The sequence below is a fragment of the Scomber scombrus genome, chromosome 13, assembly GCF_963691925.1.
Source record: "Scomber scombrus chromosome 13, fScoSco1.1, whole genome shotgun sequence".
Lineage (NCBI taxonomy): Eukaryota > Metazoa > Chordata > Actinopteri > Scombriformes > Scombridae > Scomber > Scomber scombrus.
This window is the reverse complement of record NC_084982.1, coordinates 15112501-15139784: the sequence shown is the minus strand read 5'-3', so window position 1 is coordinate 15139784 and position 27284 is coordinate 15112501. Positions and strand designations below refer to the sequence as shown.

General features: G+C 37.9%; 1 protein-coding gene across 3 annotated transcripts; it reads left to right on the top strand.

Annotated features, from left to right (window-relative positions):
• Window positions 1-1381: 1381 nt before the first annotated feature.
• On the top strand, window positions 1382-26507 carry fign (fidgetin). Of its 3 annotated transcripts, XM_062431230.1 has the most exons (3): window positions 1446-1506; window positions 2369-2403; window positions 24271-26507. In XM_062431230.1, the coding sequence occupies exons 2-3, from the start codon at window positions 2379-2381 to the stop codon at window positions 26505-26507; spliced, it is 2262 nt and encodes a 753-aa protein (XP_062287214.1). In that variant the 5' UTR covers window positions 1446-1506; window positions 2369-2378. The 3 variants fall into 3 exon arrangements, with proteins under 3 accessions (XP_062287215.1, XP_062287214.1, XP_062287213.1); XM_062431231.1 differs by lacking the exon at window positions 2369-2403 and having other exon boundaries at window positions 1382-1506; XM_062431229.1 differs by lacking the exon at window positions 1446-1506 and having other exon boundaries at window positions 2314-2403.
• The last annotated feature ends 777 nt before the right edge of the window (window positions 26508-27284 follow it).

Genomic DNA, 27284 nt, shown 5'->3' with positions numbered 1-27284 from the left:
ATAGATGGAAAACAGAGACCCTCTGCTAGGGACACTGGAGTGCACGATATAGGCTTAAACTGTCATTGTCCAGAGCAGCTCAGCATCTGCCTCGTATCCTGCCTTATGGGTAGGATTTCTCCGAGGACCTCATGCAGTTGGAATTAGCATGGTGCAGTCAAGGGAGTACTGAAGGCTGAATCAATGCATCACTCTTAGGGCCTTGGGTATGGATATCAGAGGACATAATAGGAGTTTTGGTGGCGTTGCTCATATCATGTGTCTAACCAGGGTCTTCCTGCTTCCCCAAAGGAGAAGAGAACCCTCCTTCAAGGCTGTGCACAGTTAATACGGAGGAGCAAAGGAAAATCTGCAAAAACATGTCTCGATCAGTACTGCCTGGACAAAATGCCTCGGACAGATATGTACCTCCAATGAACCCTGTGAAAAATCAGTTCGCCATATCAGCAAAAAAATATCACATCAAAGTATACAAGATCAGTTTAAGATACAAGATATTTAAAGACCAAATGATTCTTGGTGACAGATATATAGTGTAAGCAGTGTTTAAAAGCTGTTGACATCCTTGAGCAGATGATGTTTACAGATAAAGCAAGGTGCAAACCAGTGTGAGCTTAATCAAAATTCTCTTCTCCAACTCTACACCATGTTTTATTCATCTCATCAAACATTTTCAGCTCTTTTGCCTTCATTTGTTGCTTTGTGCTGAAGATGGTATTGATATTTGACCTGTTGTCCATTTCCTAAAGAATAAAAGATGATTGTAAAAATATATGCTTTGTATTTATTCTCATTTTCTATTTTTTGTGTAGTTATGTATGTTATTTTTTGTGTGTGTATATATATATATGTTATACAGATTTGTTTTAAAGGCTGGTGATAATGTCATTTTGTATAACTGAATCTTGTTGATCTTTAGGTCACATGACAGATCAGTGTGCTGTGTAAGATAATAATCTCAGATACCAACCTGATGAAGGCAGACAGCTGAAGGCGTATGTTGATCATGGTGTACTGGAGAACAGTTTTGCAACGTTTGGATATTGATTGACTCACAGAGACAAAAAAATCGTCCTAAATGCACAGGCACATATAAGCATGATGCACTTCAGATGGTGCCGATCCAGTGCAGGGCAGAGGAAAGCAGTTCCCAGTAGTGCGTGCAAACCATGCAATTAGACTATTAATACGTCGAATAGCCTTTGGCAAAGTGTTGTCATGATAGGCTACTTCCGAACTACTGCTCATTAGGGGTGATTCTCTTTGAATTTGGCTCCCCGCCGCAGAGATCATGCGCAGTGTGCAGCGTGCCGCCTTCAGTCAGTGGAGCAGCTGTCCAGGGTTTGGAATTCCAACATGGCAGAGGCTGTGGTCAGTCCTCCCCTCACTAACTTGGAATGGTTTCAAATCGCGAGCAGCCGCGCTTAACCTCAGCGAGCCATACATCTGCGCACTCACCGGATCGATGGTACTATAAACCCTGAAACTGCACTGTCACCTACACAGGTAAGTCTCGTCCTCTCTATCAGTGATGTTAACAATTTAAAAAAAAAAAAACCGAGAGAGAAGCGAAGCAGCTCCATACGCGCAAAACCCTCGCTCGCTGTGACTGTGTCTCGCATCACAGGGCTGCAGCAGTCTGTGGCCGCTCATTCTGCGTTTTCCAATGCAAAACAATAAATTAAAATGCTTTAGATAAGACTAAATAAAGGCTTTGACTTTCATTAGATCGGCTTTGCATTCACGTGTCACTCTCTGCAGTTTGAGGAGAAGGTTGCATGTACGACTGGAGCCAGTCTATTTAATAACTTTCCCTTCAACCAGAAGTTTTTGCATGGCAGCCTGAATAAAAACTTGCAGCAATATCTGCAGGCGGGAGGTTAATAGAGGAGTTGTCACTGCGCTGGTGGTGGGACAACTGCTGGCAAGTAATCTATTTCTCAAAGTTAAGGGAGGGGGGGGGGGGCATCACGCTGGTTTAGCCTCTTCCTCTAATGGGCGGCATGAAGAATATGTGTTTTATGTCATCGCCAGTCTCTCACATGCTTCCTATTCTCTCCTTTCAACTCGCGCAAGAAGTGACAGGCTCCAGCCGTGCCTGTGCAGCTCTCGCGTCTCCGTCCAGGGCTTTTATATATAGCCAGTGCTCGCATGTTTCGTTTTCCTCTGTTATTGCGTTGATCTTAATTACACGTAAACGGGCCTAAATGAACACCTGAGGAAAGAACAAGGGACCGTGCTTTTTTTTCTTTTAAAGTTGTGAAATCCGATATCTGAGGGGAAAAGTGCCTGTAATGAGAAGCAACCTTTGGAATTCCTCCTCGTGAAAATTCCGATTCTGCTGTTTTCCCTCTCCTCTTGTTTTTAGGCTTGAAGACATGATCACTAGCACCAGTATTTATGGTATGTTCATTTTGTAATTATTATCCTTACTGTTTATTATCTTCTTTTTTTGTCATATTTGAAAAAGAGGCTGCTATTGTTTCTGTTTTTTGTTTTGTTTTTTGTCTCAGTGCATGCATGGATCATCAAAAGTTTTCTTGATTTTTCTTATTATACTTTTCATGATCATAGTCTAGACATGAGGGCAAGTCGTGCTTAATTTAATAGAAGTGATATCATCAACTAGGTTGAAAGGACTAAAAAATTAGCTCCCATTTTAATTTGGTTTGCTTTCTGTTACTGACATTCTTCAAGTGCAGTTGGACTTTTTATTTCTCACTCTAAAGCTTTCATTTTTTGCATGCATGACTACAACACTATGGTTATTTTGTCTAAAAGACAATGGGCATGAATTTATCCAAAAGAGTTGCAAGTTTTGTCACAAAGATATAATTTCAAACATTTTTTTTTGTGCATCATTTGCTTTTGTGCATTATTTTAAAATGCCCTTAAAATAATTGATATAAAGATATATACGTATATATCATGACAACTGAAAATAATTTGTAAATGGCTTTATCTTTTAACAACACAAAACCATTTTTTAAAATAGAAACACTGTGCACATGAAACATGCTCAGAACAATTCATTTGGCATTACAGTTTCACATTTATCAGGTCCATGTTGCATTACAATTATACTACATATTGGCATCTAATTATAACATGAACAGTGACCGAAAAGCAAATAGTTTGACAAAAAATGCTGAAATATGCTGAGAACATATTTGTCGTATAGGTATGTTGTCCAGAATGACTTTCAGGAAAACACAGTTGGGCTAGTTTTAAGTATATGTTTTCATATTATTCAACAATTCAAAGTTAAAGCTAATTCAGGTTTTTTCTCACAAATTAGTTCCATGACAATGTCAGAAATAGCTCTTCTTCATGTTCCAGTGGAAATGGATCTAAGCATGGATAAAAAGTCAGGGGAAGTAACAAGTTGTGTGCAGCCTCTCTTTTGCAAACACTTTGTCCTAAGTGAACCTTTCCCACCTCCATACAACAATTTACTTAATTGTATTCACACATTTCATTTGCATGTTTTGCTTTGAGAGGAAATTAACATCATCAGCAGTCAACTGAAGTATGTTTTCACTCCTCTTCAAAAATAACAGCATTCCAGCATCTGTCACTCTGTGGAAAAAAATGTACATTACTACCACATCCATTATGTTTGAGTGTTTAGTTGTAATGTGTTTTTGTAAAGTGGGCATTCAATTTGTTGGTCAGATTTTTATGTCTTTCATGTTAGACCCTGCATGCATGTGTTATTACAAAAGAATGTCGATTTGAGCTGCTCAGATATGGATATTGAAGATGGCAGAGTGTTTAGACCAATGAATTTGAATATCCACAGCTTGAATACACTTGCAGTTTTAAATGCCCTGTTCAATCTGTTAACATTTACAATTTTATATTTAGAACAGAATAATTCTAGCTTTCAAAAATAAACCAATGATGCATCATGTTGGCATATGTTCTCACTTAAATTGAATAGAAATTCAGTTTTTAATATGTCAAAAAAAAACTTCTTGCATTTAGTGAAATTGATCTTATGTATGAAATATCTTAAATGATATCTGACTATATTTATCAGAGATCAAGCCTGGAGGGGTTCCAAGTCTAATGGTTTCATGCCTGCAGTGTGTTAGGTGATTCTTGCAGGTCCTTAGTTAACCCCAGACACCTCCGGTGTACAGGGAAAAAAGTTGACAGCACTGTTTATTTCTGATAGGACAGCACTTATGATAGCAATCAAAGCTGTTATTTGACATGAATCTCTGAGCTGAATCTGACGACAGGTGCTGACCATCCTGTTTTCATCACCCGTTTCACTAAATGTCACATGTGTTCACACCTTAAATTGCTGGAAGTAAATAATAACAAGAAACTGGATCATAGCATTAACATATTCCACAGTGACAGAAGGATATAGAATTATACATTTAGTTGTTATATTGACAAAGTAATTGCTTTGCAGATGGTGGCCAAAGCCAGTGTTTTTCTTTCCATAGTGTAGATGTATGTATTTAGAGAGGCTTAAAAAAAAACAAAAATAATAATAATGATGTAATTTTTCTTTCTGGGATTATTTTTGTAAAACATCAAATTAGAAATGTAGGTTTTATAGTATTATAACTATTTAAAGCTTTATCCCTGTCTTATATCAATATTATTGTGAATTTACTTGATCAAAAATGTGTCTGAGAAGACAAAAAAGAAAAAAAAGAAATTGGGGTAAACGCATTTAGATCAATTTTTTACTTGACAGTGTAATGTGTTTTTGTGCAGCAATTTAGCTCCTCTCAATGTCCATAATCTGAAGTGCGATCGCTAAAATTGACAGCATGATTTAGATCATTACTACAGGAAAGCAGTATACAGTAAGACTGAAACTCTATATATGTGCACTAATGGTGACAATTAAAGCCAGCTCCTGACTTCCTTGAGTTGACTCCGGGTAGACATCCCATGGGATGTCTGAAGGGCCGTTGTAAATTGATGAAATGTTCATCTTTACAGATGGATCTATTTGTCAGTAGCAACAAGAATTCCCACTCAGCCCCTCAAATATATTGTATGAGATCTGTGCAGGCTTGTCATCTTTAAGCAAATATGCTAAATGGCATCTTTCTCCATTTTTCATATAAAAAGCAAAGGAGTCCCCAGTGTGAGTAAGACTCTACTGGAATGAATAAAACTCTAATCTTTCTTTTAAGTATTTTACGTATTCCTCCTTCCTTTTCTCCTTACTCTTTCTCTTTTTGTCTCCCTCTCTTGTATATACATCTCTGTCGTTTCCCTCATGGCAGCTTGCTATGTTATCTTTGTGTGTTTCTCTCTGCGCTAACAATCCTTGCAGTGATCTAAGTTGGACTGCATTAGAAAGTGGAGGCAGCTGTCTGTTGCTATACTGAGGGATGTGTTTGCTCTACTACGAAGATGAAGGACCATGAATCCTTGACATCCTCCCTTTCTCTCCCCTCCTCCTCCTCCTCCTCCTACCATCTCATTTAGACACAGCAACTGTCTGCTCAGACTTGTTTTTTTCTTCTTCTGAGTGACAGCATATGGCATGGACATTTTCTAAAATGCATGTGCCTACCATTGGCTGCTTGTACTTACCCTTCATAATGTCTCCTAGCTACAGGCCTCTTATTTTGTCATGTTATCCCTCCACCCCCCTTAATTCAAACAAATTAATGACAGTTTGATTTAGTAAATTTAACAGATTCTGGATGAAACAACACAGGTTGCACATTAGAAACCAAGTAAATATTTAGTGTCTTGTGGCCTGTAATTAATATACTAACTCCATAGATTTCTCTGGTTTTTTGTAGTTTACACTGTATCATTTAACATTTTTGTTTTGATTTGATAGAGCGCATGCAGGCCTTTGTACATGATTATGTGTGTGCACGCACTCTATGTGTGCATGCTTGTGTGTGCATGCCGGTCTGCCTGTTTCTCTTTGTGCTTGTTTTTTTCTCTAGAAGCAGTAGGAGGGAGGACAGAATGTCTTGTTCTCTTTCTGTTTCTTTCTATCAAGAAACGTATCTTTCACACATACATTCTACAGTGTTATTATGATCCATACCATAATGTATAATGCATTGATAGAGCTTAGGGTTCACTAAATGACTGATTGTAACATAAACACTTTCATAAGTCATGTTGTAGGGTTAGTTTATTCAGGCCATACATGCCAGGCATATTATTTACATCGCGCACAGAATGTGTTGCCTTAAACTCATTGTTCTTCTTGTTTCCAACACATTGAAATAGAGGCTTTGTTTCATCTCTTTCACATGAGGTTTCTCTGCACTCATGAGGAGACGAGGCAGCTCAGCGCCTGTTGGGGATTGGCTAGAATAGACAATCCCCAGGTGTACTAAACTAGGTTTAGCACTAAGGCTTTTAATCTGGACTTGTAGGAGATTCATGTGCATTCATAGATTTGCCTCTGTAATTATCATACCCCCAGTGGCAGCCGCAGAAACATTTGCCTAAATCACTGATGTCCTCATTACACTGTTTACATTTTAATTAGACATGCTGAATTCTTGACTTTTAGGGACCAAAAAGATTAGAGATTTCTTTTTTTTAAGGTAGATTATGCCTAGATTGTTGCCGGGGTGTACCCAAGGTTCAGTAGTTTATTGCGCAGTTTCTGCATCCCACAAAATATTTGATGATGTTCCACAGTCCTCGCCGTGTTGATGTAGTCCTCTTTATGTACCATTATAACGGAGTATTTTATGGCTGATAATGTAGGTTTCTTTACACACAAGGGCTGAATGCCACTAGACTAGGCAGCTGTAGGACAATCCATAGGAAATCATTCAGCATTAAGTCCTTGTGACTGGATCTACTTCCATATTTTTAAATTATTTCTTTGGCCAAATTATTTACCTTTAGTCTCAGACAATGAATATCCAGCTCCCAAGGACTATGATTAACAAAATCTACAGTTCCATGACTTTTGAAAATAGCTGCCACTTTGAGCCGTCATTGTGTGCTTGAGTGCTGTTTCTTATCATTGAACAACCTTGGTGAAGAGAGGTGTTATTTCCTGTCCTTCTTCCAAGGTGTTTCTTTATTGCATGCTGTTGGGGAGTTTTGTATTGTGAGAGAGCGACAAGCCTTTCACAAGTGGATAAGAGAAAACTCAATATTTTTGGTGTATTGAAATTCCTCTTGTATTTTCACAAAACATTGTCTGACTAATCTGGCAATGGAGGCCGCAGTTCTAGATAGAACATTTAAATACAATTTATAATGTTTCATTACATGTAAGTATGATGTACTAAATGTTTGAAATGTACTTTTTTTTGTACAACCTATAACAGTTATAGATAGAGATAAGATATGTAACTGAGAGAAAAATACATTTTGATTAAATTTGTCTCACAGAAGAAATGTGTATGTCAACCCTTTTATCTTTAGTTGTGAGAATATAATAGCACTATAATTCATGTACTGAAATACATGTCTCAAATATCAATTTGAGACCATTAGCTAAAATGATGATCAGATGAGATGTGAGCTATCAGTGGTTTTCGCAAAGTTCTCAATCTCAGCGATTCATTCATCCTCTGTGGAGTCGTGTGGCTGACAGGTTGGCTTTGTGCCAGGTGCTGGCAGAGGGAGGCTCGAGTGCCAGGAATGGAAGAGGGTGGGTTAAGGTCTGCCTGATGGTGTGGAGAGGAGGAGAGGAGGAGAGGAAGGGGATGGGGATGAGGATGAGCGGCGGGAAAGGAAGGGAAGGGGACAGAGAGAGAGAGAGTATATGCTGCCATGGTTTAAGGTGTCAGGCTGCAGCAAAGCAGCGGGTGTCTGCAGTGACACTGTGACGTGACCACAGCAGCCTGCGCAGGAGTGAGGCAGGACAATTTGGGGATAGCCAGTGATTTTATGCACTGCTGTTATATGGCCCAGCTTGTTAAGGAATAAGGGGCTGTGTTAGCCTGCAGTTGCTGTATGCAGAAATTATTAAATATGAAAAAATAATAACATTTTGTCTATTACACAAATGGATGAATATTTTTATTTTCTCTTTTATAAGTCTCACTTGCATGGTGTAAGGGTGTAAGTGAATATTCACTAAAAGTCTTGTTGTCTGGCGTGTGGTCTATTTGACAGCGCCTCTTAGAGTCCACATGGAATTCGATTAATTTAAATGAGAAAAATAAGAGTGCAAAAAAAATGAGCACTCAAGAGTTCAGCATCATCTCGGAGCTTTATGAGGGCTGACACTTCTTTTGTGTTCATTAACAGGAAATCACCTCAGGGAGTCGTGTTGACTTTGCATGCGTCTAAAATAGCTGTTACAGTGGACTGCCCCACTCTTGTTCGCTCACTTCCACTCAAGTATCTAGGGAGGCAAGGTGGAAATACCAAGTGAAGGTTTTGCTGAGAAAAGCTAAACATAGTTTAAGCCCCCACTTTAGCAAAGAAAATCAAGCCGTTTGTCCAGTTGTGCTGTCTGCTGTGTGTAATGAACAAAAGTTAATTTAAGTGTGCAATCTAATATCAAATCTGCAGACAGCATCGCAGAGAATAGTGTCAAGTTTTTAGCCGGTTGTTACTGCACTGTGTTGACCAACTTAATTATTTCCAAGGGTGAAATAAAAATGATAATTTATATTGTTACATTTTTACACTCATGCTTTCCTGATTTAAACATTATGTCATTGTTGGGATTTAATACACTGGCACTTGGTTTATAGCAACATTTCTATACTGTAAAGAACAATGGTCGACTCATTTAGTTGAGCGTGATGTTTCTGCGGTCCAAACCCTGACTGCATCGCCTCTCCCACATCTTTAAATGGATCCCATGAGTCTTCAGCTCTGTTGTTTCCATTATTCATTTCAAAACTTCCATGTAGCATGGAGAGGCTAGAGGGGTGAAAAATAATTTTGTGTCTGAAAAAAAAAAAATTGGTGTACTCCAAAGTCACTGCTTTATGCAAAGTGTGCCATGCCTTGGGAGCTTTTGAGCTGGTGTACAGTTGGAGGAGTGAGTGCTTAGGCAAGTGACGGAGTGTATGTGAGTGTGCTTGCCTGCTTGTGTGTGTGTCTGTGTGTTCCTGTCAGTCTGTCAGTTAGGCCTAATGTGGCTCCCTAGAGGTACCTGGGGGAGACCCATCTAGCACCCAGTCAGCCTCTGCTGGCGGCCAAGTGGTGACAACGGGTTCCCACAGAGAGAGGAAGTGTCATAGTATGTATGTAAACTAGTGACAGATGACTGGAGACATGTGGCCTGTAGACACTGGGCCTGAAAGTAAAGCAGTTTTGCCGCTTCGACTTCCTTTCTCTCTTCCCACTTGAGACTTCAGAGAGTGAGCATCAGGCTCTGCAACAGCACGGAATACATTGACAACAAGTCAAAGATGAGAATAAAGGATGCAAATCATTTGGCATGAAAAGACACATACTATGCGCAAAGGTTTTGTTTGCCTTTGAAAGGCTGTAGCAAAGGAGTGCAGAGTTTTTAGTGTGCAGAGCTTCAGGCAGCTTTTCTAGGCCACAGGTCATGTGGGTCAGTGTTACACTCCCTGCAGCCTCACTTCAACCCTCGGTCTGGAAATAGAATATGCAACGTCACCCAGCCAGGAGGGAGGTAGATTCCAGACCTCAGTGGCCACAGGCTGCACATGTGGAATCTGCTTGTGTAGTTGACCCCAAATGTTTGAAACTCAGAATGCTCCCTGTAGGATATTGTTATTTCATGCATACCCAAATGAGAAAGGCTGTACGAATTGCCTTGTACAAAGTGGACCAGTATACTTGGACTCTTCACTGTTAGATTTTCACAATTCATCAAGGGAACTCACACTAGCCAGAGGCAGATTTATTTAACAGTATGCCCATAACCCGTAAGAGAGGTAAAACATAGAAAATAAACAATGGAGTTGTAGTTGTTTTGTACTGTGTGTTTCAGCCAACAGGCTGTTTGCCTACTTTCCTCATCTACGCATTCATTGTAAAAGATGGAAAGCCAGCACCTGGCGTTCAACCGTAATACAAATTTAGCAAGCACAGATTGCAACCATAGGCCATGAAGCACTATTTTTGTTATGTAAACAACAACAACATCAAAAAAGTAAAAAATGTGTTAGTATATTTTAGGAAACTATGGCTTAAGTTCAACTATAGTTTGCATGTAACATCCATTGTCAGTGTTAAAGTAGGACAATTTACCAAAAATGTTAATATTAGAAATACTGTTGCATAATAATACTGTTGCATTTTGAGCTGTGGTTTGTTGTCTTGTAAATCAAATTTGGTTTTACGAACAGGGTTTAAAGGATAAGGTAGTAAAAAATAAAAACAAAGTAATAAAACCCTGTAACATAAAACACACAGCACCTACTCTTTTAAGATAATGTTCCCTGGACCGACAAGAAGTCAATAATTTAGGTCACAAGTTCACTAATTAGTGCTTTCTGTAAGTAAGTAAATGACATGTAACTTCATGTGTAAATTTTTCAATCATATGGAAGAACAACTGAGGCTCTTTTTTATCATTCTTGATTGTTAAACACCTCGATGGACCACACAAAATACTGCTAGTGCATACAAACATATCCAGATTTGCGTCATAATTTAGTTTTTCACTACTTCACAACTTCAGAATGATAACATAGCATGAACACAAATTAACAAGCAGGACTGCCATCACAGAGAGAACAGTAATTCAAACATTTAGATGGTATTTTAGTGTGTTCAGATTGAACATGTGTATGATATTTAGGGTCCAATTCAGTATCACTACATAATTGTGTATCTCATAACATATGAGCATTTCTAAGTTGTGATGAACATTTGGCCGTTTTCTTAATAGTGACTATTTGAGAGAAGGCTGTATGTCCATGTGACACCTCCTGGTCCTGCTTTCTTTCCAGGGAGGTAAAATCTATCAGCACTGATGAGTTCATGCTCCATTGAATATATCCATGCCAAACTGTTTATTGTGAGCTCCAATAGTGCTACTGTGCCTTTCTCTAGTCCATGTGGCGCAAATAGCCAATTCACATTTGAGCAATGGGTGACCCTAGGTTATGTATATTGATGAGTGGGATTTGTTTCTTAATAGAATTGTGTCTAATTAATTAGCTTTTAATTGGTGTAGCTCTCAACATGCAAATGCAGCACAATGTAGAACAATCATTACTTTGAACTGCATATTTAGGTGGACTTAATGAAATGTGAGAAATGTTTTGTGTCTGTTTATTTATTTATTTTTTTGTGATCATTTCGGTTTGGTGGTGTAAAATTCACACCACCCTAAACTAGCATAAGGACCAGATTCATAACACCAAAAAGGTGTTAAATGCCTTCCTCTCATTTTCTTTGAATGATCTAATTTATTTTTCAGAATTGCTTCGTGCCACACATTAACCTTTTTTTTCCCTTTCCCTTACTTCATAATCTATTACGGAATGCTTTGGAATAATTTTCATTGCACAGTCTTTTCTTGCTTTGTTTCTGTCAAAGCACCAAAGTATTTGAAGGCAGTAACTCTCTCATCCATCGTGCGTGATTCTGATCAATCATCTGCAGCGGGTTACTACTTAAGTGATTCCAGCACATAGAGATAGCTGGAAAGCTACACCTTCTTCACACACCAGCCTTACAGTGGTTTACAGATGCTTTCAGTAGACACTGACAGCTCTCTTTCTGCCATTTATACAAATTACACTCATAATAACAATAACAATTACAATGTTGTAACAGTTTCAGCAATTTGTACAGCAGAGAAATATGTGCATATAATTCATACTTTTATTATTTACTTTACCAGTGATGATTATGTCTACATCACCAGTGTAAAATATTTTGTAAGGACCAATAGTTTCTGCTTTTGGGTGATAATAGTTATCATGTTTACCTTGTTACCCTGGCTGATTTTGTGTTTTGGGAGAAAGAACATGAGTGTTTATTATAAGTTTAAAAAAAATCTGGGGCATAAGTGGGCATTTTCAAGATATAAACAGAGTCACAGTAACAGTAATAATGACATACATTATCATAACATAATATGACTTTTGACAGAATGGACTTTAAAAATGTAAAATTACTTTTGTTTGGTATTATTGCACACGCAATGAAATTAAAGAGATGCATTTCCTCATTTTATTTTAATTTACTTTCTTTTTTTTACTTTTTTTTTTTATAGATTTCAATGAAATGTGATCATAGCGACTCCATCTTCTTCCCATCCACCTGGCAGCAGAAACATGAGTTATAGTGTTATTCATCTTAAATTTAAGTGATTTCCCTGTTATTATCATTATTTTATTTTTTTTCTTTAGAAACAAATTCTGTAAGAGAATTAACCCCCTTGAGATGCACCATCTACTTTTTTGAGGAAAATACACAAGTAATAATAATGATAATAAATTAAACAGTACAATACACAAAACTATCAACATACTGTAGTAAGATCAGCAGGGACATACACATAAGGGCTCTCACACCATCCAGAATGTCTGTTACACGTGTCATCTGTGCAAAGAATGAACAAGAAATCAAATAAATGAAAATATAAAAAATGACATGTGTCAAAGTACTGAATCTAAACTAAAATGAGAGTAAATATATGTCATGGAAAGAAGTAATCGATCAGAGACAGTTAGTCAAATTATTCCAGTCTGATGGTGCTTTAAACTTAAAAGCACATCTCCCAATTTCTTTAAAGATTCATGGCACAATAAAAAAACAGTTGGTGAGTGTGCCTGAGTGAATATGATGATCTGAATGGAACCAAAAGATTGTTTAAGTATAAAGGAAAGTAAATGCATTTGAAAACAAAGAGCAATCTATGAAAATGTCTTGTAGACTGAAGTGGTAGCCAGTTCAGTGTGTTGTACATGACGCATGTGGTAAGGATACCTTAGGAGAAATCTATGTAACATTATGTCCTGGCTTTTTTTCTCCTGTGTTTAATGTTCCTTACTGAAGTGTTTTAAACCATAGAAGAAAAATCTGAATCATTTCTGGGGAGATTTACTGTATGTAATAACGTTCTGTGCAGAAGCTTTTGTCAGAATCGATGTGATGATGACAACATGCTGTACGCTCTTCTAATCAAAAGGAAACACAGCTGGTTCACTCAGTATCTCTACACTCAACAGGTGTTTTTCTTTCTGCACGTCTAACTAAATAAGCTTGGACCTGATTCCAGTTGTGTCTGTTTCTTTGCAGTAAATACTAAAATGATTGCCTTTGGTGGCAGAATGAATACTCAACAAATTGCTCACAATTTTCTAATTTTCTTCATGGCATTGATATTTATTTCTGTTTAGGAAAGACTCTGGAGTCCATATTATCCTCTTTCACCTCGTACACTCTTACAGTGTCAATCAAAAGCTCACACATGGACAAATTTTGTTCAAACCAAATGTTTAAAGATACCAACCATATTAAACTAAACTGTGGCTAAATGTATAAAAATGATGCACTAAACATCTTAAACACTATTTGATTTGCTTGACAGTGCAGCCATAAAAGAATATATCATTCTGGGTGTGAATATTTCGAGCATCACATAACAGTCGTTAGCAGTAGGAACAAACAGTTACATGATATGAATGGGATATTCTCTTTTTTCTTAGTGTAAACCCCCTTTGAGGAGCATTTTATAAAAATCAAGATACAAAGGCACAACTGAACTTTTTTATTGCACAATTTTTTCACACCTGTAAACATAAGTAGTATTAAATACCTTGTTAAAAACAAATGTACGCCTGTAAGTCAGTGCTGAAATTCAGCTCCCTGCGATTGTACTGACCATGCCACCTCAGCTCCTAGAAGCCATTGTTTGCCAGTGGGCGAACCAATCTCCTAGACAGCTCTTTCCTTGTAAAAGTTCCCCTTTATGGCTTCCCTACTTCACTTCAGTAACTTTATTACAGTATAGCTGAGAGATTTTCTATTTCATATTGACCTAAGATTGTTTCAGTTGTCTCATTTCACCTTTTGTCTGGCCTGTGTTGGAGAAGTGACCTTCTTTGAGACTTGCAGTCGATACCAGCCAAAGCTTCAGAATGCTTCAGCGAAAAGCAGGCAATGGTTACAGGCAAACATCCATTTTCAATCAGAGTTCAATTTAAACTTTTAATCACTTTAATGTGTAGGAAACAATAAATAGAACAACAGACAGCCCTGGCTTTGCTTGTACAAGAAAAACAAATTTCACTTTTGAACTCCAGAAGTGCATTTGCATCAGCGTGGAATGATTGTAGGCTAATTTAAACAAATTGGGCCATTCCCTGCCATCATCCAGAAAAGAGGAATTAGTAGTGCTCTGTGTGATGCTTGTGTTATGGAGAAAATATGCTTTTTTTGTGTTATCTTTTTTTTTTTTTTAATCATTGGTATTTACCATCTGAACAAAGCACTGGTCTGCTTTATTTATAGTGCTTAAATGTGTAGCCACTCGTCAGATCTTCATCACCTACAATTTAGAGACTTTAAACAAATTAAGTCTGTAATCGCAGTGGCTTTGAAAACATACAGTTTTTCTTTCCGATTTGTGTCTGTAGAGCACACCATGAGGAATGAGCTTTCTTTACAATGTGATTTCCTCCTGTCTTAAACAGCTTAACATGGCTGTAAAGTCTAATGGTCAGACTTGTGAAATAATCTCTGTTGTGAATCAGACCAGTGAACAAGATAATCTGTTAAATTCGAATGGGGCTTGCCCTGTTGGTTTGTAAACCAGATGACTGGGTTTTGGTGCCATTAAACTGCTTCCTTTCAGTAAAAGTGTAAAAGTCAAGATTTGCTAACTGTGATAAATTCCAGAAAATCACACCAAAATAATTCTCTTTCCTTTTTTTTTGTTTTTGTTTGATTGGAATCTTCCTTGGGGTAACATGACTTTGGGGAATGGAGATGTTAGTGAGTAGCTTTTGGTCAATGAGCCTTCATGTACCAAGGTCACAATCTGCCTCTTCTCTCTTTTGAAGTGTGTAAGTAATCCCCCGAGAGGCAGAGTAGCTAACTTCATAGAGGCTTAAAAAAACACAGCTTCCACTGTACATGTGCTCTTTGCTTAAACAAGTTTCACCAAGTGCTTGAGTTCAACTACTGTGTTCTTAAACTGTTCTTTAACTAACAAGCCATTTGAGTATTCATCAGTATTATGCACTACAGAACAGTCTGTCTCCTATAATTGTCTTGTCTATAGTTTTATTCAGTGTACAAGTTCTTCTTGTGTGTGGAGAGCTGTTAGTTTAGCATTTGTGTGGATTTAGCTATACTAAGCGTAGTAATGGAAGATGTAGCCTCGGGGGCCTCTTGGCCTGAAGAGTCATGGTTTAATGAGCATCACTGAGACAGAGAAATGACAGCTCATAGAATCTCTCAACCTCAAGATTTACTATATTACAGGGAAAAACGAGAAATACATGTTCCCCTCAAGCCAATAGAATTTATCATTATCTCAGCCCAAAAAACCCATGGGACTTGACAATATCCAGGGTAAGCTACAAAGAATACATTACCTTATAAAATTGAAGTTTTCAACATCCCTGTGTTTATAGAGAATCACAAAAAAATCTACCATACAGCTTGGGGTAACTATTGCTGTAGAGTAGACTTTATAATGTCATGCAAAGTAATAACATCTTTTGCACATTTTTCCTCCTCTAAATTTAATTTAGTAGTTATACAAAACAAAACAGTAAGTACTTGTTGCTATAGAAGCTGGTTAGCACAGGCGTCCAAGCAAGTTACTGCAGTGTTTACAAAAATGTTGCAGAATATGTATATATATATACACATTTACATATACATATCTATCTATCTCTCTATTTACATATATATATATATATATATATATATATATATATATATATATATATACATCACATCAACGAATCACATGAAAACCAATAATGTAAATGCTCATAATTTCCTCAAACAGCTCGGCACTGTAATTTTTTAGCAAACATTTGTCAAACAGGAGTGGTGCATTGGTTGACTGTTGGGACTATTTTTTACCCTACAATCATTCCACATTTGTTGCTGTGATGAGTATTCACAGCAGCAGCATGGAGACTATGGGACTGACTCATGATAAACTGCAGTGCATCGTGTCCATTGTAATGAAGGAACATGTCAGTACTCTTCAAGACTTTCTTTATGTATTGCCTCAACACTGTGTGTGTGCGTGCACTACACTATATTTTTCATTAGAGATGTACACTCTCTAACAGTCCACAGTGTATTTTGTACAGACTGTCCTCAAAAAGAAAATTCAAAAACTACCTATAGTTACATTTAAGTGATAGATAGATGCTATTATAAGGTGACACATTTCAATAATCAGACATGACAGATTGGCTGGCAAAAAGTGGACTGCAGGGAACTACTGTTCGTTTCCTGTTCTGACTGCAGGTTGGGACAGTTTAAACAGTAAAAAAAAAACTTAATTACGATTGTCATGATGTTTACTGTTGCAATAATGACAAAGGCTGCATATCTTTAAGGAAGTAGTGACCTTATTACACACCACTTTTCAGTGGTCATTTTAACTCAAACCATGATCTTTCCCTAACCCTAACCATGTGGGTTTTGTGTCTGAACACCAAAAAACATAATTATTTTTAACAGTATTTTGTAACAGCTTTAGAAAGCACTGACAGTGGCGGCCTTGTAGAAAACGCTCCTACGGGTTGTTCTGGAGTGCATGGTACAATCGACCTATGTGGTCGTTTAATTATATGTTGATTTCATACAACCTCTCTTAAAGACAGAGTTGTTTAACAGTCATTTAGAATCCAAAGTGGCCATTTGTACAGTTAAATTATGAAATGATTTCTGAGTGGAAACATTTACATCTCCTCATTACATTTCAGATGAATTATTCAAACCATCAGCGGCTCTGTGCCAGCAAACAGTTTTAGTCTGTTACAAGCTCTTACAGCTGCTGTTAATATAATGTGTCATAGTGTTAGTTATTTTAACTCATTTTTAACAGAATGTTTAGGCTGAAGAGGAGAAGAGTTGGCTCTGGTGCTTTTTTATAATCATCTTGTGAGTAATACTAACACAAACCATGGATAAGCTGCAAGAACAGGCCAGTCAGTTTTACAGTATATCCTGGGGATTCATATTTTCACTCACAGATGAAGTCTACATGCTATTCAATATCCTGGCAGCATGGCATACAGTGCAGTTGCATCTATAGATGGGAATTGCAATCTTAAATTTCTGACTCGTCAACCTGATAAAAAAAAAAAAATGTTTACGGCCAAACTGATTTAATTCAGTCAGTTGTGAAACTGCCAAACAGCTGTAGTGACCATCTTTCTCTGCTCCATATGATGATATTGGGACACTATCAACACTAATCTAAGCAAACCCATTGATGTGTTAGCCCTAAAGGTAAAAACAAACTGCTAATTGCATCTAGAAAGTATGTGTCTTTTTTAAGATAATTTCAAGACAATTATTTATAGATTTGCCTTAAGAAATGGCTTTTCTTGTTTTTAGCCCTGCGTTGTTGCACTTACTGTGTTACTTCTTGTTTTGTGCCTGTGAGTATATTGGAGATCACTGTGATTGGTATCTATAGATTTCTAATTAAGGTAAATGAAAATGGTGAATGAGGTGTTTAATGACTACTTTAACTTTACTTTGGCCAGACTGAGAATGTTTAATAATGAAGCTATACACTGCATTTTATTAATTAGATGATCCAGATGTAGAGGACAGTTTGTAGCTTTTATTCAGATAAATTGTTTGGTCTTTCTCAGAAATAGTTACCTAATGTCTTGGTTCATTGTGATAGCTGACAAGCCAATGTACGGCTTAATATGCAGCAAATGCTTAAATCAAAGAAGTGCCACCAAGCCAAAGTTTATGATGTATCTTAAACAGACATAAACCAACACAGGTAGATTTATTTACTAAAAACATATTATATTATATAGTATGTTATTAACCTAAAATATTGAACTTTAAGACGGAATATTTGCAAAGGTAAAATGGAAGAAAAGCACCACTGAAAATGGCAAGTTCTGCAATATCTATTTTAAGATGTTCCTGTTTAGATGAGCAAAATATGGGAGGAGGGAATGTAAAGTCATACACAAAGCCGCTGCACTTGCGCTGCGCTGTAGAAGAAACTGCATTTGCAATTTAACGTCTGGAAAAAGCAGTGTAAAATCTGAACCACTGTCAGAGGACACACACAAAGAGACATAGCAGGAAGATACAGAGAGAGGAACTGAGGCAGCCAGTTATGGTTGTTAAGTAGGCTGATCTGTTTTCAAAAACAATCTTGTCAAAGAAGATAAGAAGTTTCACCAGGGACCTTTTTTGTTGAGCTGACAGCATCAGGATATTTAACTAATATTTCCTCACATGCTGCGTTCCTATCATGTATCTTCCTTTCAGCCAGTATTCCAAGTTTAACAACAGAAAAAGCTTGTTTGTGCTCCACAACAAGCAAGAGGTGTCTGCTGTTATGCCAGCCACTGTTATACTTGGCTAAAGAGTGTTTTTAGGTAACATAGACTTGTCTATGCTGCTTTCAAGCATTGAAGTTAGTAGCATTGACACAACCAATTAAATCTGATAGCACAGAGACTGTGACTATAAATGTTTAATTTCTAAGCTGTACATTTACAGTGTACACTTCCATGTAACAGTATCATTTCTTTTTATAGAGTACACACATTTAATTTGTCTAATAACAATTTAAATGCTCCAATTTATTTCTTAAATCTGTCCCATAATTCAAGCTGGCTGATTTTATCAGTCTGCCAACATAAAATTAGCCAAATCAATTCCAATGACAAAAATTGACAAATTGCAATTTATGGCATAACATATTTTTGTTACATGTATCTTCAAATGTTAAGAATTGTTGTTCTTGTCTGTGTTTCTCATCATTGTCAGAATGTTTGACATAAAAGTGTCTGATATATTTAAAACTATTTATACACTCAGTGACAGACCTGATCATTAATGAACTGACCAAAGAAGATTCAATGAATGACATTGAAAAATTAATTTTGACATTTTATTAATTATTTGAAGTACAATATAGGATTGATAAAACTGTAGTACACCACTCTGCCAACATTATTCAGTGCAGAGAGCAGTTTATATGCTCTCATTATTTTTGGTATTTTAGTGACTATGATAACTTGATTAAATTGTAAAGAAAATTGCTCTGGATGAATAAAATATTTTCATATTTTATCGAATCCTATTACTAATAATTAATCAAGAACAAGTTGTTTGAGGTATGGTATATTTTCAGTGATGGACAGTATATTATAAATAAATACATAGCATGTGATTACAGAATTAGTGTCTTTTTAAATTTGGTCTCATGTGAAATATTTTGCAACAGGTAATGATGTTTTCCACATGACAGCTTCTTTAAATAGCTATTCTGTGTTTACTAAATTGAAGTGATACTATATATGTTAAAATGGATTGTCTAGCTCCCTTCCAGTATTGTGATTACAAAGAGAGGTCTAGAAACAGGAAGTTGATTTCTTGACTGGCAGGTGAACTACAGTAAACATAAATGCATGCTGGTTCTGTCATTTTCCACCTGTTATATTAGGATTAGCCTAGAATCTACTGGGATCGGTGGGCTTTGATAGTGTAAAGACATGTTGTGATTCACTGCTGTGGGTGGTCAGACTGTGAAATGTATGGGCAGTAGCCCTGGAAAATACAGTGACTGAGGAAGGCATATCTTTTCTAAATGAGGGGTTAAATGGCACCCTGCCATCTAAAGATTGGAATTACCGCCACTTGGAGCTCTAAATTGAGTTTAAATAGTCTTAACTTGATATGTGAGATGAATGAGACTCTGTGGCTGTACCGATTTCCATTTCACATTGTATTAGAATGTGTTGCCCCACCCCTACTTAGAATATCTCCAGTGAATTTGAATATGAATATGAGCTTGTTTTTATTTATAAATGTAATTACTGTCTGTCTGCAATATTTGCACGCCTGTCAAGTAGAGTGGTGTGTGTGCGCAGAATAAAAGCAAAAGCTGCCATAATTATGTTTACGTCCAGCGATGAAAATCCCAGGGTTGTAATGATCAGTAATTATAAATACTTTTCAGTATGTCTACTGCTTCAGCTGGGACTATTGTGTTGTGTGAAGTGCAGAGTTCGTGCAGCTTAATTATGACATTGTACATGACTAAATGTACCAGTCTGCTTTGGCTCTGCAAAACACTTCCAGTGCATAATCACGCTCAAGTCAGACTTTAAAGAGCTCATTACAGTTAGTTTTCTAAAGAGCGGCTTATTAAACACAGTTACCTAATAAGCATCTTTGGTGGTGCAAATTGGTAAAAATTGTAATGAGTCTGATTAGGCCACGTTTCAATTAGGACAGCTTTCACTTCCCTCCCCCTCTCCCTCAACCCTCCCGCATTCCCTTTCCCCAAACCAAAAAGAGGAAGGAAAGTCCAGCTCTTTATGCTTGGGAATCCTCCTGGAAGGCATTTTGCTCTCTCTTTTTCGCTCTCTCTTACACACACACACATACACTGACACACACACACACACACACACACACACACACACGGAAAAGGGAAAAGAAAACCGCTCTGCCACCTCTGTGCTTCCTTTCAGCAGCACAGTAATGAATAGAGAATTGTGCAAGCGGCGGTCCAATTTACACACTGGGAAATTGGATGGACAGAGTGGAGGCCCACTCTTGTTTGCTTAAAAACGGCCTAGGCTACCAGATTAATAGTTCCCAAAAAGGTCAGCATCTCTGTTTCGTAGATGATGATCACTGAACTAGAAATTAAACACCATAGCGCAGCACACATGTCAAATGCATTTCGTCTCCAGCTGGGTTTTTTTTTCTTCAGTGACTGTACGATTGCATATGAAATATACAATATAACATACATTTTCAGAACACGACTTTTATCACATTGATGATTCTGTAGGTATTTATGCTATTAGGACAAATATTTGATTTTTCAAAAATGTATTTCACATTTAGCAGAGGTTGATCATTTCTAAGTTGATGAGAGACAAAATTACACAAATGTCATGGACAAAGATATGTTTCTGATATTATCATATCTTGAAGTTACCATGAAGTATAATTTAAATCTATGAAATGACCAATGCCATAGGCTAACAAAGGCTGTATTTGATTGTGGCTGATCAGTGAAATTTGAGCTGGAGCCCCCAGGCTATCTGAAAACATTCCTCAAATAGAGTGCTCTGTAATTATACCATTTCAAAGACAGACAAATGAACCTGTGGATGTTGTATTTTAATTTCCATGCAGGTGGAATAAAGGATATCGTTTTACCATTATACCAAAATACAAGAACTTCATGCCAAGTGTGTGCACAGGGGTGCATTTGTCTATGTGTTTGTATTTACCATTTTGAAGTACATGTATATATATTATCTCTTGGGACCATTCCATAACCTTTGCCAAAATTAAACTATTTAAAATCTGATACTCTTTAAGAGTAATAGTACATTTTATATTCAAGATGCACTGAATCCTTTTACTTAACATTTTACAAACAATGCAAAGTATGATGGGCTTTTCCTTTTGTTATCGCTATATAACATTTGAATAAGTATTCTTCATCTACCATAGTTAACCCTAACCCTAACCCGAACCCTATCTATAGACCCATTTGAAAGAAGTATTTTGTAATTCTGTGTGCAGATTCAATATTTACAATTATAAATCTCTGGGGGGGTTAGGGTTAGGTTATTGTATAAAAAGTGTTTTTGGCAGTGTGCTGTATTTATAAAATCATCTTGAATCGTTCATTTTATAAAAAACCTGATACTTAGAAATCTCAAGTACACTTTGAGAGTAGCACTTCTTTGATTGTCCAAAGTGGCACATTGTTCAGAGAGGATTAATAGAAGAATCTCTCTCCATAAGCCGTGTGCAATTTTGTTATTGACAAAATTTGTCTTGAGTGCTAATGAATTCTACTGAATGATTTTACAAAAAACCTTATCCTGATACTTGCACTACAATGTCAATAATGATGATTCTGCTGCCAGAATTGCTGACATTTTTCAGACAACACATTGCTAGTCACTAATGTACAAATTCTGTTTGTGTTTTTTGAAATGAAGATTTCTGCAATAATGCAGAAAAAATATTATATTCAACAATTTGTGAAAAGGTATTATAATGTGGTGATAACAATAGGTTATATAGATCAGGTGTTTGTGTCAGGTTGCATTAGAAAAGTAATTTTCCACTTAAAAAGTCTTACTCTTGCCATGTACCCACCTACAACAGTAACAGAGCAGCTAACCTAGATCAGTCAGTGACTAATGCTTACTGAATGAAGATGCACATAGGTCTAAAGCAATAGTTGGTGAGACTCAGGGTCTGTCCTAATACCCATACTTGCAGTCTTGAGCACTTAAGCATACATTCATATGTCGTTCGGCAGTAGGCAACTGTTTCCCACGTTTGAAATGTGCCAACACACAGTACATTTAACCCACACTTCAATACTCCTAATACTAATGCTGCTTTGAAGCGGTACTTAGAAACATGTATATCCCACAATTCACCGGTATATTGTGTAAAACCAGTTCAGTTGTTGGTGGTAGTGCCCTGATTAGCTGGTTTTGTGACCAATAATAATCATCAGACATGAAGAAGTTTAAGCCGGATTCAGTGTCAATATAATTATGAATGTCAACATTTGTGTCAGAACCTCCATTAATGATTATTACTTAATGTTTAAACTATGTTCTTCTTGATGAGATTGATAAGAATAAGAATGCAAATATCCCACATGACTATTTAATATATCCTTTTATCAAGGATTTTAGCAAAACAAATTAAAAACTAAATAATAGTTTGTCTTCTTTATGTTTAGTAGACCCACATGCTCCTGATAACCTGATTTAATTGCTTCATTAATTGTTGGACTGAGCCATGTACAATATTATATTTCAAATATAATATATATATATATATTATATTATATTGCAAAGTATATATTGGGACGGACCCTTACTTTTACAATCCTCAAGGGATTTGATCGCTAGATTTTTTTTTAGTTCTTTTTTTTTTTTTTCTACAATAAATTTATTTATTTTCATGTCCTTTTTTCTGTAAGTTGATGAACCTTTTCTTTCCACCACAGTATAGTTATTATATTTATCTGCCTGGGCTTTTAGCCTGTTTTTTCTTAATCATTAGCTTGGGCGGTTGACAACCACACACGCCATATCATTGATCCCTTTGACTAAAACCTTGTAAATTAACACAATTAGTGCAGCATCATCCTGCTAATTAGCTCCTGGTGTGGCTGGTGGGCGAGTGGCTGGGAGGGAGTCAGAAGGGAAACTACATGCCTTACTCTTTCCAGACAATCGCTATGTTTGTAATCTGCCTCTAGAAGCAGCTGTTTGTTGCCTAAATCATGTGACTAGAACTTAACCTACTGAAGTACTGCAAAGCCTGTTCAGCAAAGGTAGGATCATTATAACCGGCAGGGAAAGTTTACTTGTATGCATCTCCTCCCATATCTCCTTGTGGCTTTTGGACTGATTAGTGTTGATGTAAGATGTGTGAGCCTTCGCACATTATGATTGATCTGATTGTTTTGAGCCATAATCTCGCTCATAGTCTACATTCGGGGTATAGTGCATCCTCAGATAATCCCAAGCAGAGTAAAAGATGACAGCATATGTAAAAAAACCTTTGTTTGCATATTTACTTTAGGAATTAACTTGGTTATTTATGTCATTCAAATGTCTAATGGCTGTATAGAGACGCTGAGAGATGCGGCAGAGAAAAAGTGAAGCATGTTTTCCCCCTCCCCACACTCTGAAATAGGAAGCAGTAGGCAGACTTGATGTGGATGTAATTCATGCTGGGCTGAGGGGTTTGTGTGATGAAAGCAACAGAGCGCTGCCAAGGAAGATTGCTTTGCTGCTCTCCTCCAAGCAGATTTGAAACTGTCTCATAATGCCTCAGATGAGTGTTGGATTATAGACTGACCCGCAATGTCTGTGTCATTCTGCTCTTTGTCGGGTGGATTATACCACGCTAACTAGGTGTTGGGTCCCGTATCCTCATATGCATGTTCTGTTAAGAGTTCGTGTTGTCTGTTTGCCATATGGGACACATTAGGACATGCAACTGCCAAAAAATATTGAACAGGTCATTCATTTTTATTTCCTAGTATTAAAGTAATTTAATATTTAATTATTATAGAATATTTCGAAAAGATTCATATTTTGAATGATTGTTAACCATGATTTAATGCTTACTTTGATATATTTCTCCCTTATGCGGAATATCTAGGTCTAAAGATGCAGTGGACCCCAGAGCACACACAATGGGCAGAACAACACTTTGACATCTCATCCACTACCCGCTCGCCAGCACACAAAGTAGAGGCCTACCGGGGGCACTTACAGCGAACGTACCAGTATGCGTGGGCAAATGATGACATCTCTGCACTGACTGCCTCCAATCTTCTTAAGAAATATGCAGAGAAGTACTCTGGGATCCTAGAGGGACAAAATGAAAGAGCCCTTCTGTGTTCCTACTCTGATAGCACCACTGGACTCATGAATGGACGAAAGTCAGAGAATGAGTCCTGGCAGGAGGGGATTTACCCAATGAACTGTGCTCCAGATGTTATATCTGTGAGCAAAGCTGGAATGACAGCTGCCCTACCCCCTACAGATGTGTCGGCTAGCATAGGCAGCTCCCCAGGGGTGTCCAGCAGCTTGTCTGAGCCAAGCTTCTCTAGCAGTAACTGTGGGAGCCACACAGCCACTACTCTCCACTCGGGCCTCCCCTCTCAGGAATATACTGCCAGCTACAATGGCTCCTACCTGCATTCTAGCTACAGTGGCCAGACTACCCCAGCCCTCCCCTCTCCACACCCATCTCCCCTGCACAGTGCTGGGCTCTTACAACCACCACCCCCACCTCCTCCCCCTACCTTAGTGCCGAGCTACAATGCCGGGTCTCCAAACCTTCCCAACTACAATTATCCTCCAACAGGGTATCCTTCTCAGACTGCTGTTGGTCCTGGTTATAGCCCTGGGGGAGCACCCCCTCCTTCTGCTTATCTGCCGTCAGGTATTGCTGCTCCTACACCAATCCCTCCCTCCACACTGCCTGGCTACACCTACCAGTCTCATAATCATACACCAATTGCACCAACACCTTTGAATGGCAGCACATCCAACTCATTAAAACGAAAAGCTTTCTACATGAGTGGTCATGGAGATATGGACTCAAGCTATGGTAATTTCAACTACAACCAACAGCGTTCCTCACAGAGCCCCTTGTACAAAATAGCAGACAGTGGTGTCTCGGACTCAAACAGGGGCAATGGCTTTGACAGAAATGCTGAGGCTTCGTCTTTAGCATTTAAGCCAACCAAACAGCCAATGTGTTCTGATCAGCAAAGAAAATTTAACATACACCCTGGCAGACCGCTAACTCCTCCATCCTTTGGATCAACCAAAAGCTCTGTGGGCGATCTCAGAGCTGGCGAGTCCTACAGCAAGTTTGGATCCCCCATCATGAACGAACAAACTGAAGAGCACAGACAGCACCTCTCTCACTCCCTAACAGGGCCTGATATTGGTACGGCTACCTCGTCTATCCATGCTGCAGAGGAACAACTGAAGAACAGTGATTCCAACTTGGTGGAGATGGTGACAGCAGAAATCCTTCAGCAGGGCCCTCCAGTAGACTGGATTGACATTGCGGGTCTTGATATGGCCAAAGCAGCCATCAAAGAGGAGATACTATGGCCCATTTTAAGGCCAGATATGTTTAGTGGACTTCCCACATTACCTCGCAACCTCCTTTTATTTGGACCTCAGGGAACTGGTAGAACGCTGTTGGCTCGCTGCATGGCTAGCCAACTGGGGGCTGCCTTCTTGCGACTCAGCGGCTCCACTCTGGTGACCAAATGGCTGGGGGAAGGGGACAAGATCATCCAGGCTTCTTTCTTGGTGGCCCGGTGTCGCCAACCAGCGGTGGTATTCATCAGTGAGGTGGACCTGCTGCTGTCAGCCCAGCTCAGTGAGGACAGCCCAGTGAATCGCCTCAAGGCTGAACTCCTCATGCAGCTTGACAGTATTTTGACCTCTGTTGAAGACCATGTCCTCGTGGTCTGCTCCACCAATAAGCCTGAAGAGATCCCAGAGTCCCTACGGAGGTACTTTACCAAGCGACTACTCATCCCCTTGCCTGATGGGACAGCGCGACACCAGATAATCAGCCAACTGCTTTCACAGCACAACTACTGTCTTGGTGACAAAGAGATGTCACTACTGGTTCAGAGGACAGAGGGCTTTTCAGGGCTGGACGTGGCCCAGCTTTGTCAAGAGGCTGTGGTAGGTCCTCTCCATGACATTCCTGGTACTGACCTATCAAGCATCCACCCTAGTCAGATGAGACCAATCTCCTACCAAGACTTTGACCATGTGTTTTGCAAATTCCAGCCCAGCATATCACAAAAAGAACTTGACACGTATACTGAATGGAATAAAATGTTTGGTTGTAGTCAGTGAATGAGACCCATCAAACAAAATTTCTTTAACCCCAGTAAACGAATACAAGTGTTTGGGCTTCAGTAATTATACACTGGGAAGGAAAATAACAGTGGTGACATGAACACCCTATTACAGCAAAGGGATTGTGGTTGAAGGCTTTAGACAGAAGACAACAGTCTGGACATCACACATTGGTAAAAAAAATAATGAATTGCTTTACATGGCTGAAGCCATGTGTCCACTAAAACTCAAACAACTTGTAAAAGACAACCCCTCCTTTTTGTATATACACATATATACTGTATATATATATAATATATATATATATATATATATATATATATATATATATATATATATATATATATATACTATTCTGCTGATCTTGAGATTTAGTTGCTATCAAGTGCCTGAGGTGGTGCTGTTTAAATTTTGTTTTTTGCCTCACAATCTTCATTGGTGACATGTGCTAATATAAAAAAGCTTTAAAATGGGACAAAAAACCTGCTTTCTCTTTTCCATTAGAACAGTGTTCTATAGCTGTGTCTCCTTTGTGCTCTCTGTGAACAGTTGTTATTATTTTGAGCTAAATTGAATTTATTAGCATATTTTCAGTTGCAATTCATTTTCACATTTTATGTATATGTATGTGTGTAAATCATTTAGTTACTATGACATTTATTCACTTTTTTTGCCAGAACAATGCTAGTGATTTGTTTTCTAGCAAACGTAAGGTGAATTTGGTTGCTGTACCAGCCTCTCCACGATTGACGAAATTACAAAAACAATATTATT